Below are 11,418 nucleotides of genomic sequence, written 5' to 3' on the forward strand. Positions count from 1 at the left end.
AAAGTGCAAATACTGAATATTCAATAGCCTACAAGTCATACATATTCTGCAGGCCAATAACTCAGAAACTCAGACTAAACAGACTAAACATACACACATCAATGTACCTTACCACATGCATACAAATATATTTAAGTAGAATTTGGCTCATTTTGCATGGTGAGAACTGTTTTCAAAATCTGGAAGCACCAAACTCTAACACAGTAACATCTAATGAAAATTTTTCTAATCTACATACAACTCACATGACTTACATTTTAATAACAATTCTACGTACTCACAAATAATCATAGCTGCCTATTAATCTTATTTAAATATATTTTTGAAAAATTTCAATAAATTCCACATCACAACAATTGAGTGTCAAGTGAAAAAGAACACATTATTTTGGGCTTCTAAAAAAGACATACTCTTAATTCAACTATTTTATACTATTAAAAACCTTATTTTACACAAGGTGATCCATTCAGCCATCAATTTATAACAAACACACATGGAAATATATCCCAGCACTCAGTGAATATAAACAGTAAATTACAAATTAGCTGAATATATGCTACTTGTGGCATTAAATACACCACATTATATTTTTATGATGCATCTTGCTTTAATCTGGTTAAAAGTGCAGATTTCCTAAACTGCTACTTTGGTCTCAAATGGATAGAGATGAATGTGAGACAAAACTATTCACAGTACTTTTAAGCTACACTGAGTTTTATCTAATACTAAGATAAATAATTTCTACATGGAGCTTACTAAATACATCATAAACTCTCCAGTTCAATAAAGGCAACCTTTCATAGAATAAAAAGCTTTTGTGTTTTGACAATGCATATACTATGTACTAATTAATTATTTTTAAAGCTTAGAACATAAGTGACTGCAAACAATGCAGGAAAGTCTTCCATTAAGCATCTGGTGTGGATAAACTGGTGAATCCACAGTCTGAAACGACTATGCATCCTCAGCGAGTAAACATACTAAACATGCTCAAAAGCCCACCATGCTCTACCTACCTCTAACTTGATTGTATGTATTCTACTGGAAATTTACCATGTCATTCATGCCAGCTATTTGAAAACTTTATAAATATTATTACTTTCAAACTCAACAATTTTCAGATGCCTAACTTTGTGTTCAAACGCTTTAAAAAGTTTCTAACTTCACTTTTCCTCCTAAGAGTAGTAACCATGCACAGCATACTGGGCTTAATATCTGGATAACTGTATGAAATCATCTGAGAAACTTCAATGCAGGAAGTTAAATTAAATTGTCTAACAGTGACTGTTCAACTTAAAATTCTACTATTATGAATGATTTACTTTCCTTCACTGACAACAGAAAAAAGAAACTGCGGAAAAAAAGGTTAGAATGTTCATTTAAGGTGAAGTGGTTCTTAATTAAGACCTCACTAACTACTGAAATTCATACTGATCATCTCTACTGCAAAATGCTTCATTTTCCTGTTTTTTCATTTAGGTCCTGTAATATTTGCTTTGTGCCCAAATTGATTCTGGGGGAAAAACAAGGATGTTAGGATTATTCTGAGAGAAAGAAAAACTCTGGATAATTTGCCTAGCAAACATTTAATTAATAACCATGACAGCAGCACATGAGGTCTTCTGCAAAGAGTTTGTAATCTTTTATTTTTTCATAGATTTAAGAGGAACATACAAACTGGAGAATGACAAAAATCAACCATGTATAATAACACAGTTCCTAGAAACAAGGCTAACATACGAATAAAAGTGAAGAATTCTATAAAAATAATACATAATACACTGATAAGGAACAAGAAAACACTAGCACTTCTTTACTCTGCAGAAAATACACAGAAGTGCGAAGTTAAAATAACTGTGGCACCACAGTGCAGGTACCTAGATTGATTGTGGAACAAACTGAAGCCACTGGGCTGATTCAGTAGTGGTCCCACAGAAGTACACTTGGTCCATTGGTTAACCTTACTTATAAGTGCTGCACAGTCAAGATGGAACTAAAAACATGAGTCTGCCCACTTTTTGCACTGATGACTTACAAAAAAATCCTTTTAACAGAAGAATCCTGTTTACTGGACTTCACCCACAACCTTCCTAAAAGTATTCGACTCTGGCTCGTAAGAATCTCTATCAGCAGACCCTTTGACTAACAGATACGCTATTTAAGCAGTAAAATTTACACTGTGGTTGCATCCAGACTATACAAGATACTGCATCAATAAATATAATTAAATTGATTTGCATTTGAAAAAATTATTTTAAACAAACTGCACGAAGAGAATTTGTCAACAGCTGAACACTGAAAGTCACATTGTTCAAAATCAATCAAAAGATTTACTATTTGTATTAAACCATATTGTTTTGCAATGGAAAATACTTATTTTTTCACCGCAAAACTGCATCAGTTACTAAAACAACTGGAGACAAATACCACTTTTATTTTTAAAAAGCCAAAAAAAAAACCAGAAAAACAGTAATTTTTTTTTACAAGATAAAATGCATTTCTAATGTGGCCTAATGTAAACTTCTGTGCAATTATAGAAATTAGTAATTTTAACTTCTGAAATCTTTGCTTACATTTAAAGAAGAAAAAAATTCAACTCCTGAACCACAGTTATTCATCAAATCTCCTATTAAATAAGAGAAAACGAGGCTTTTTTTCCTACTGATACCCACATTATAGGTTCTGTGCAGCAGTACAAATTAACCTTTCAAGTAAACATAGAAGCTCTGCAAACCCAGAACTAATCAAAAAATTAGAAAAATCCGCTTACTTAAGTAATGCTTCCCATTCCAGTATTTAGAAATTTTACCTCCCTCCCTCCCTCTTCTCCTCCTTCCCTCTCACTGCCCACCACCAGTGCAGCTTACCTATTAAACACAGAAATCCATATGTACCTAAACACACACAGGCACAGGCAAAACCAGAATGACAATCTACAGAAAAATGCTTCTTCCTGAATATGAACACATTCCACAAATGTTACTACTTTGATAATGGTAAACAAGGAAAATAGATGTACAGACTTTGTTGTTTTGGTGCTATTTTCATCTACGTTCTCATTTTATTACGAAATAAACTATAGGAAGGTAAAACATGAATGAATCAATAGTTAATAACTTTCCAAATTTTCCACTCTACAAGAATATTTAGAATCCCAATAATGTACTAATAGCTTCTGTATGCTTAACAGATGGAAAAAAACTTGCAAAACACAAGTTCTCAGCATACACACTGAATGATTTGTGTACACATTCCACTTGCAAGTACTGCTGTTAAGTATTATGCACACTGGTATTTTTAAAGGCATGAGCAGGACAATAAAAAAATTATTCTGTTGATTTTATGGAGAAATAAGCACTGAAGTTTGGTAATTTATCACTCACCAGATACTAAAAAAACACAGCAAAATGGCCAAACCAAAATAGTGAACACAGGAATAGTCTGAAAAGATTATTCTGTTTCACTTAAGAAAATATATAAACATAATCAAGAAATTATTGGCAATAAAATTTTAACAAAATAAGTTCAAGAACTGTATAATTTTCTTATAACTTCAGGTTATAGCTAAAATGTTTCATTTCTGTGTTTCCTTCCTTCCCCTGTCTCCACAAGGAAAAAAGACAGAAGCACAGAACTTGCATCAACTTTATCAAATCTCACCACAACTTTTAATAATCACACATAGTTTTTTAACCTTCTTTTGATTTCTGAAGCCAGAAGAAAACGCATTAAATGAAACACTTTCATACTTAGAAACTGAGCAACCACAAATCAATGAAAAAAACCTATTTCAAACCACCAATTGTTCAGAGACAAACTTCTACCAGCAACTATTCTGTTTTAATTATTTCTTTGCATTTTCCACGGAGTGTGCTGCAACTGGCATCTAAATAGTTTCTTTGCCGTCGTGAAGTGAAACATCTTGAATGCTCAAACTGTATTTTTATGAGTGCCAAGGGACCCTAAATTTTAGTGGTCTATTAAATGCCAGCAATTTCATGCTGCCTTGCATAAAACAGCATTCACATATTAGAGCACTGCGATTCCATAGCTGCATTATGCTTCCCTCACACAACTCAAATTCAAGTCGTGTATTTCATTTTAAAAAAAAAAAAAACAACTATTTCTTTCAAAACACATATACTTTTTCAATTAATAAAGTTCCATTTCATTGTTGTATGTTACCCTATCCACACGCACAGTGAGTACACTCAAGGAGAGACAATAAAAATCATTAATACAGATAGCATTCTTTTTATTTGAATTCAGTGTTTTACTTAAAGATATAGGTTGCAAATGCATAACCTTTTGTCACCTGACAAGAACGTACTAACAAAATTTTCTCTGAATAACCTAATTTACTTTGCCATAAAAAGCACTGTACTAAGCTTATTTAGCACACGTTACTTTGAAGAATCTGTTTCTGCAAGTCCTACTGCTGCCCAACCTTTCAGTGTTAGTTTTTATTCTCTTACCTGGCAATATTATTCTTTTCAAGAAGAAGTCCAGTCCTATGGTTTGTTTATACTGTTTTCCAAATGTTTCTTGGGCAAAACGTGTAGCTAAGGATGTCTAAAACAGAACAATATCAAATTGTCATTTCAAACAGCAAAAAACTTGACATTAAACCAGAAATATGAAATAGAGTTAAGCACTTTTTAAATCAATGCATGCTAACAGTGTTCATGGATTTGGACTGACAAGCATTCCAGACAGCTTCAACACAATAAGAGGAGGTGGCAAAGGCTACTAATTTATGCAAAAAGAAGCAAGGTGCATATTTCCTTCTTATTTCAGATACTGTGATAGTCATGTCACAAAATATTACACAGATTTGAATGAAGTCTCATTAGTGCACTCAAACTGACACAAATCTAAGTGATGTTATCCATACCTGAAGAGCTTATTATTTTTCAAAAGTATTCATTTCCAAAACAAAGGTCCTTCCCTGGTACAGAACACCATCATCCCAAACCAACTTTCTGGCAGGGGACAGAGATCTGCACAGTACAAAATCCCACAGGGGCTCCAAAGAGAGACACATTCCTGCCAGTGCACATCAAAGTTTCAGGATCAGGGATTATATGAAGTCTAAACTAGGAAGAGTACTTTCTTGTACACAGGAAAAACTGAACTCATGTTAAGAATGCACATCTGCAGAAACCCTCCTTTAAGCAGAACTTTTGAAACTTCTTTCCTCAATTTATCTTTCGTGGATTTATGAAAATAGACGAATACACTGTTGGCCTAATAAAGAATAAGCTTTTACTGCATACCACTAAAAGGATACACAACCAATCTACATAAAGTAATGAGGCAAGGCATTTATATTCTTTCATTAGCAATTTAAGCTCTCCATGCAACACAAAAAAAAAAAAAAAGAAAAAAAAAAGGGGAAAGGGAAAGAAAGAAAAAAGCCCCACAACCTAAGGTTAAAAATGAAGGAAAGGCGAAAAGAGAAGGGTAATTATAAAGAATACAAAAGTTTGTATTCTGGAAAAAATTAAATACTATATTAAAATAATTATTTCACATAGATAAAATACACCCTACATCAAATTAGTGGTGCAGACTTACAAATCTCTTGTTGACATGACATTGGTAAATACAAAGTAATTGCAGAAAAAAATCTAAATATGAATTTACTTATACAGGGGAAGAAAAATCCTAACAGCCTCACAAAATCCTTACACTGTCTGAGAAAACTCAAAATGGACAAGAAGGAATTTTTTTTGCCAGCTTTCCATTCATCAAGACCCAAAGAGATCAGTCACATCAATTGTTAGTAGAAATTGTTGTTAGAGCACATTTAGATAAAAATGCAACAGCAAAATAATGCCAACAGTTCTGAAAAACGAGAATAGGCAAGTTCTATTAAGAGAATGGTTATAAAAAAAGATTTAAATTATGCTAATGATGTCAAATGCATATGGGAAGAAAATTTAACTTACTCTTTATGTAACTTACTCTTTTTTGTATGAAAACTTTATCACCAGAGCTTTAGCATTAAAGCTCTAGTATGAATAGGCAAACTTTTATTAAACAATGAAATAACCTATGAAGTAAATAACACAAGATTTACTGTTTTATTGTTTCTATATCACATTTATATTCCTATCACTGTCATATATATATATATATATATAACAAATGATACCTGATACCAGAAGATATGTTTAGGAAGTAATCCAAAAAAATCAATTAAGGACTATGGCAACATTTTAATTTACTTCACTGAACTCAAGCCCTAAGAGGATTAAAAATAAATAAATAAATAAATGGAGAGGAAAAAAGCAAGTAAAGGAGAAATAGTATGAGTATGCTTATATATTTATATCAGCGTGGAAAGGGTGAAGACCACAGAGGATATATCGTGAGAAGATTCTCCTAGCTATGTGACAGTAATACTAACAACACAAACAAAATAAAATTCAATACAGACTTAGACTGTAGCACTAAAAACACCCAGTAGAACCAATTATTTTAATCACAATAGTTAGCATGCCAAGATTATGAAGATATTCTTTTTAATCTGTCATGACCTTAAAGATGTAGATAAGAACACTGCAGGAATACACCATCCAGTCTTCTCCTTGAAATTTTCCTTTTTGAAAAAGTAACCAGTACCCAGGGTACAGACTAAAATGCTATCAGACTATACTATAGCATTCTATATTCTCCAACACACGAATTTAGATCCCCATTAAATAAGCAACCACTCCCTTCTTGTTTTAAGGGCTCAGTAAATATTAGTTTTATCACTCTGTGACACTCAGTATTCCCTAAGGGCTTCTAGGGGTGTTAGTGAAAATAAACAACATACATTCAATTAACAGCCAACCAATAAGAGCACCAAGTAATCAACAACATGGCAAAGCTCTCTTAAACAGTTTTCCTCTACTGTGCCCTTGAATGCAAAGGAATTTATAGCAGAAAATTGACTAACTCATTTTTTAATTTTTTTTTTCTAGTAAATGTTAGAGCTCAAGGAAGGTGTTGGACTACCAGACTAGAGGCCTCTATTTATTCACAGAACAAGCACTGATCCACAAAATACTAAGAGCAACAGTTCAAACTTCTCCACAGCAGTAAACAGAGAAGTTACGTCAATGTATATTCAAGTACCTCTACAATACAAATACTCCCTTCAATCCTAAAATTGTTCTTTGCCATGCTTCCCATAAAAGATTCTGCATGACAATTTTGCCTGTAAGGATATATAAAAAATAATCACAATTAAATAATTGTTCAGCAGAACTCTAGCTGTAGAAACAAATAAATGATCAGTGACCGTTTTTAAAAAAAGATTATGCTCCATTCATAAGATTTCAGCCATTAATCTAGAGATCAGAGGATAGTATACCAAGAAGGCCTGGCTCCTTCACACCTCCACTAAGGACATCAACTTCCATAGCAGACTTTTCAATGGACCCAGTTTCGCGGGTTCACACATTCGTCTTAAATACTTCAAAGCAAATGTTTATATGCTGTTCTGAATAGCAACACACCATTGAAGGTTGGTGTTACAAACTCCCTCCTCTCAGACAAAAAAAAAAAAAAAATGTCTTTGGGTTCTAACACAGAGCAGTCAAGACAGCAATTCAAAAAAAAAATCACAGTATTCTAAGTGCAAAATATTTGGGAAGGTGTTCTGGAAACAAACGAGGACGCAATTAAACCTCACAGGTGAAGCAAGACAATTTCTTGCTTCTATTTTTCAATGTCAACAACTCATAGTATAAAGTGACCACATGCTGCTCCTAAACACCTACATACTGAGTAAATAGGGAAAAAAGCAAACAATAGCTATGAAATAAACTGAAAAGTCAAACAGAACAAGCAATGATAGCCAGCTCTGACACTGACTACTCACCAGGACAACACATAAACTTGTAAAGAAAAAGCTAAAAATTACAATTATTTGAGAAACATCCTATAGAAGAAACCTTTCAGAAAGCAATGTCAAAGTGTACTATCACAGTTGTAAGAAAAACCAAAAACAAAATCCAATGGGATGCAAGCACATAGTTCTGAAGCCATGAATTTCCATTCTCATACCAACTCTACCACCCAATTGAGAACCCACTTTCCAAACAGCAACACATTATTTATCCCTTCTCCTGCTCCCTTCTAGAATGTCAGTGCTGTTCTCTGAGCACAGCAACATTCACCCCTCAGCCATGTCCTATCCCTACTGGCAAGAGTTTTAAAACAGACAAAATGAAAAGAAGCACTAGGCTAAACAACAAAATGCTTTAACTAGCATAAGAACACGTAACTGTCCAACACAGAGAATTTCTCGCTGAGAACAATCTAGCTTGGTGGAAAGATAGGACTATTTTGTAAACCAAGGAAGCAGTTCTGTCATCTGAAGCTGATGTCTTTCCACTCCACTCCTAACTACTGATGAAACTTCGCTAACTGAAAAAAATAAAATTATCAAGACTTTTTGACATTAGACATGCATCTATGAAGTTAGGCAAATCTGCACAAGACACTTGATGCAATTTTCCATTTGCAAGACTGAACAGTGACAACAATGTTTTTGTCAACATCGATGTTTTCAAGCCCATGTGTAACAACAAGACTGAGAAGTGGCACAACGCTTAAAAATCTGGCATCTTAAAAAAATCCTAAAGCACGTAGGACACCACTTGGTATTGCAGCTCCTACAAATTCCCACAACAGGTGGAACATCCGCTTGTTCATTTTCATCATCTGCTGTTAAGAGAAGAAAAAGGTGGGATGTTCCTGCTATTGTACTTTAGTCCCAGTTGCAACAGATGGCAGAAAGACGAAACGTTGGCTGCTTTACTCTTCCAGCACACCTACTTTTCAGGACCTCCCTTCCCATGAAGAGCTCTGAGATTTGCTTCCAGAGGCCCAAAAGCTTTTTTCAACAGAAGCAAACCAGAGTAGCTCTGGAGCAAATTAGCATCATCATATACTTCAATATTAAGCCAACCTGTGCATAGCAAGAGTAGAAATACATGAATCATAATGTCATTTTTTTTCAATACATATTAGTACTGCTGGTTTATTTTAATGGAAAATCATTTTGGCTCAGAAATTGTGGGTTGATTTAAAACCTAGATGCATAAGGTTGCTGTGTGCATATATGTTCCCTCCAGTAATCCAAATCAAAGAGCCAACTGCTATTAATAATTGCTTTTTACTTTCATCTCACATTGTCCCCGCTTCTAATTTCTTTTCAGCTTGTTTTCCTAGTTTGTCTAGTTCATTAAAATCATTCTCTATTATCTTCTTACTAATCAATCTTGCTTTTGTCAATATTTTTTTCAATGACCTATCATTTCCTTACCCTCTGTTTTACCCTAATCCTTTTTCAGATTCTACTCTGTCTCACTCTCTCACTCTTTCTTCCCTTTTTACTATTCTCTTCTTAGAGCTTGCTCCAGCAGTGCTTATTCCTACCCTTAAAATTCTAAGCATACAATTATTCATTTAACCATCAAAAAACAAATTAATAGAAGCACAACATCCCTCCCTTGCCTCATGGATAAAGCAGTTCCTAACTAGTGGAAACACAAACATTACCCTTAGCTTGAACTGACACTGCTCTGTTTTTAAACTGCTACCAACCCTTGCACGGAACCCGAACCACATTGGTATAAGCTGAAAGAGAGTAGATTTAGACTAGACATTAGGAAGAAATTTTTCACTGTGAGGGTGGTGAGACACCGGAACAGACTGCCCAGCAAAGGTGTGGATGCCCCATTCCTGGAGGTGTTCAAGGCCAGGCTGGATGAGGCTTTGAGCAACCTGGGCTAGTGGAGGGTGTCCCTGCCCATGGCAGGGGGGTTGGAACTTGATGATCTTTAAGGTCCCTTCCAACCCAAACCATTCTATGATTCTATAAACAATTGGTGAGGAAAAATAAATCAAGTTTTTACCTTCAGCCAGGTGACTCACAAAGACATAATTTTTTTTTTTTTCCCCCTGGAGAACTGAAGACCAGACAGGCCCAGATGGCCGAGAGGGAGGAAATATTTTTTTTTCCTTTTTCTTTTCTAGCATGGGGGAAGCAAAAGTGAACACCTCACACTAACCACAAGATGCAATATTTCAAAGATATATTCCTTTATTTCCTACACTCCTCCTGTCCAATGATCCTAGCAACAGAGGAAGAAAAAAAACAATGTCTTTCATAGTAAATGAGAGGCTAAGTATGCATGTGTGTAAAGACCAGCTGTAAACCAGATGTGAGAGGCAGGCTATTTAGAGTTAAAAACACGTAGACATATGCATGTCTATATGAGTAGCCAACAAAGGAAAGGAACCTCAACAATTTAGTCTTCTGAGGTGCTTGAAATAGCATTATGTACATTTTATCCTTCTATTCCATGATCCAATCAGTTCTTTATTTTTACAAGATTTTACAATAAATCTATTATTGCAAGTGTTTGCTGCTAGGCCATCAGGATGGCTGGAAGAAGCCTCTATTACAGCATCATCTAGGGGGGACAGGAGGAAAAGCAGCCCACCATAGCATAGCTGTTGCTCATGCAAAATAAACTGCACTTAAAGCACAGGTTCCTAGAGCCAGCAGGAGATTCAGTGAGTGGCAGCTCCTGTGTGAGAGGTAGGAACCAGCAACAAAACTTAAGAACACTTGAAAATCCATATTTGGTGAGAGGTCTTGCCACAGGGTGCTAAATAGCAGTAGTGAAAGGATTCCTCAGTTTGAATGGAAAACTCCAGGGGAACACTACCAGTGAAATGGCAATCCAGCTGTCAACTCTGTGCATTTATTATGCTCTCATCACATAGCCGCCTGGAACTACCCATCTGACTCAGATTAATACAATATCACTTCAGACTGGGTTTAGAATCTCTGGAGATAAAAAACGTTTTGTTTCTTCACAGAGCTCTGCATAAGTGAGCAAAGCCATGCATGTAATTTCACTAAGAGCTTATTTCTATAAATGGCAGGCAGTTCACTTAAACCATCTCTAAGGGTATTTCTACTTTTCATCCGATCTGTGAGGCAGGCAGACTTTCTGCCTCCCCATGTTTTCAAATTAATGATAGAGAAAAAACTGTATCCTTCAAATACACAATAAAATTACTACTTTAGTGTGTATCTCACAAAAGGATTCAGGCTACATAATGCAACAGATACGTTCACATGTGTTAAGTAAAGATCAGTGACTATTTCCACGGGTAAGAAAGCATCTTTCACCTTCCTTGGTCTCCATTTGTCAAAATTTCTCTTTTAAAAAGACAAGTATAACTTATTTATAAACCAACTGCTTATGAAGAGTACTTAATTATGTTGATTATAGATACAGGGAAAAAAAATAAATAAGCTGACCCAGAAGTGTTTTTCCAAACTCTGAAACAGTCACTCAAAAGAGATGCACACTGCTCCAGCCACATCAGGAGGTTATTAGCTCT

The 11,418-nt window shown here is 34.9% G+C and overlaps 1 protein-coding gene across 1 annotated transcript in view; it reads right to left on the reverse strand.

Annotated features, from left to right (window-relative positions):
* Nucleotides 1–4,572, reverse strand: part of RAB28 (RAB28, member RAS oncogene family) — a gene marked incomplete at its 5' end in the record, with an annotated part of 57,717 nt that extends 53,145 nt beyond the window's left edge. Inside the window, one exon of the mRNA XM_010083031.1 lies at nt 4,476–4,572. Within this exon, the coding sequence (XP_010081333.1) occupies nt 4,476–4,572 (97 nt within the window). The remainder of the gene's footprint in view (nt 1–4,475) is intronic.
* Between the last annotated feature and the right edge of the window lie 6,846 nt (nt 4,573–11,418).

Source organism: Pterocles gutturalis, unplaced genomic scaffold, assembly GCF_000699245.1.
Source record: "Pterocles gutturalis isolate BGI_N339 unplaced genomic scaffold, ASM69924v1 scaffold14200, whole genome shotgun sequence".
NCBI lineage: Eukaryota > Metazoa > Chordata > Aves > Pterocliformes > Pteroclidae > Pterocles > Pterocles gutturalis.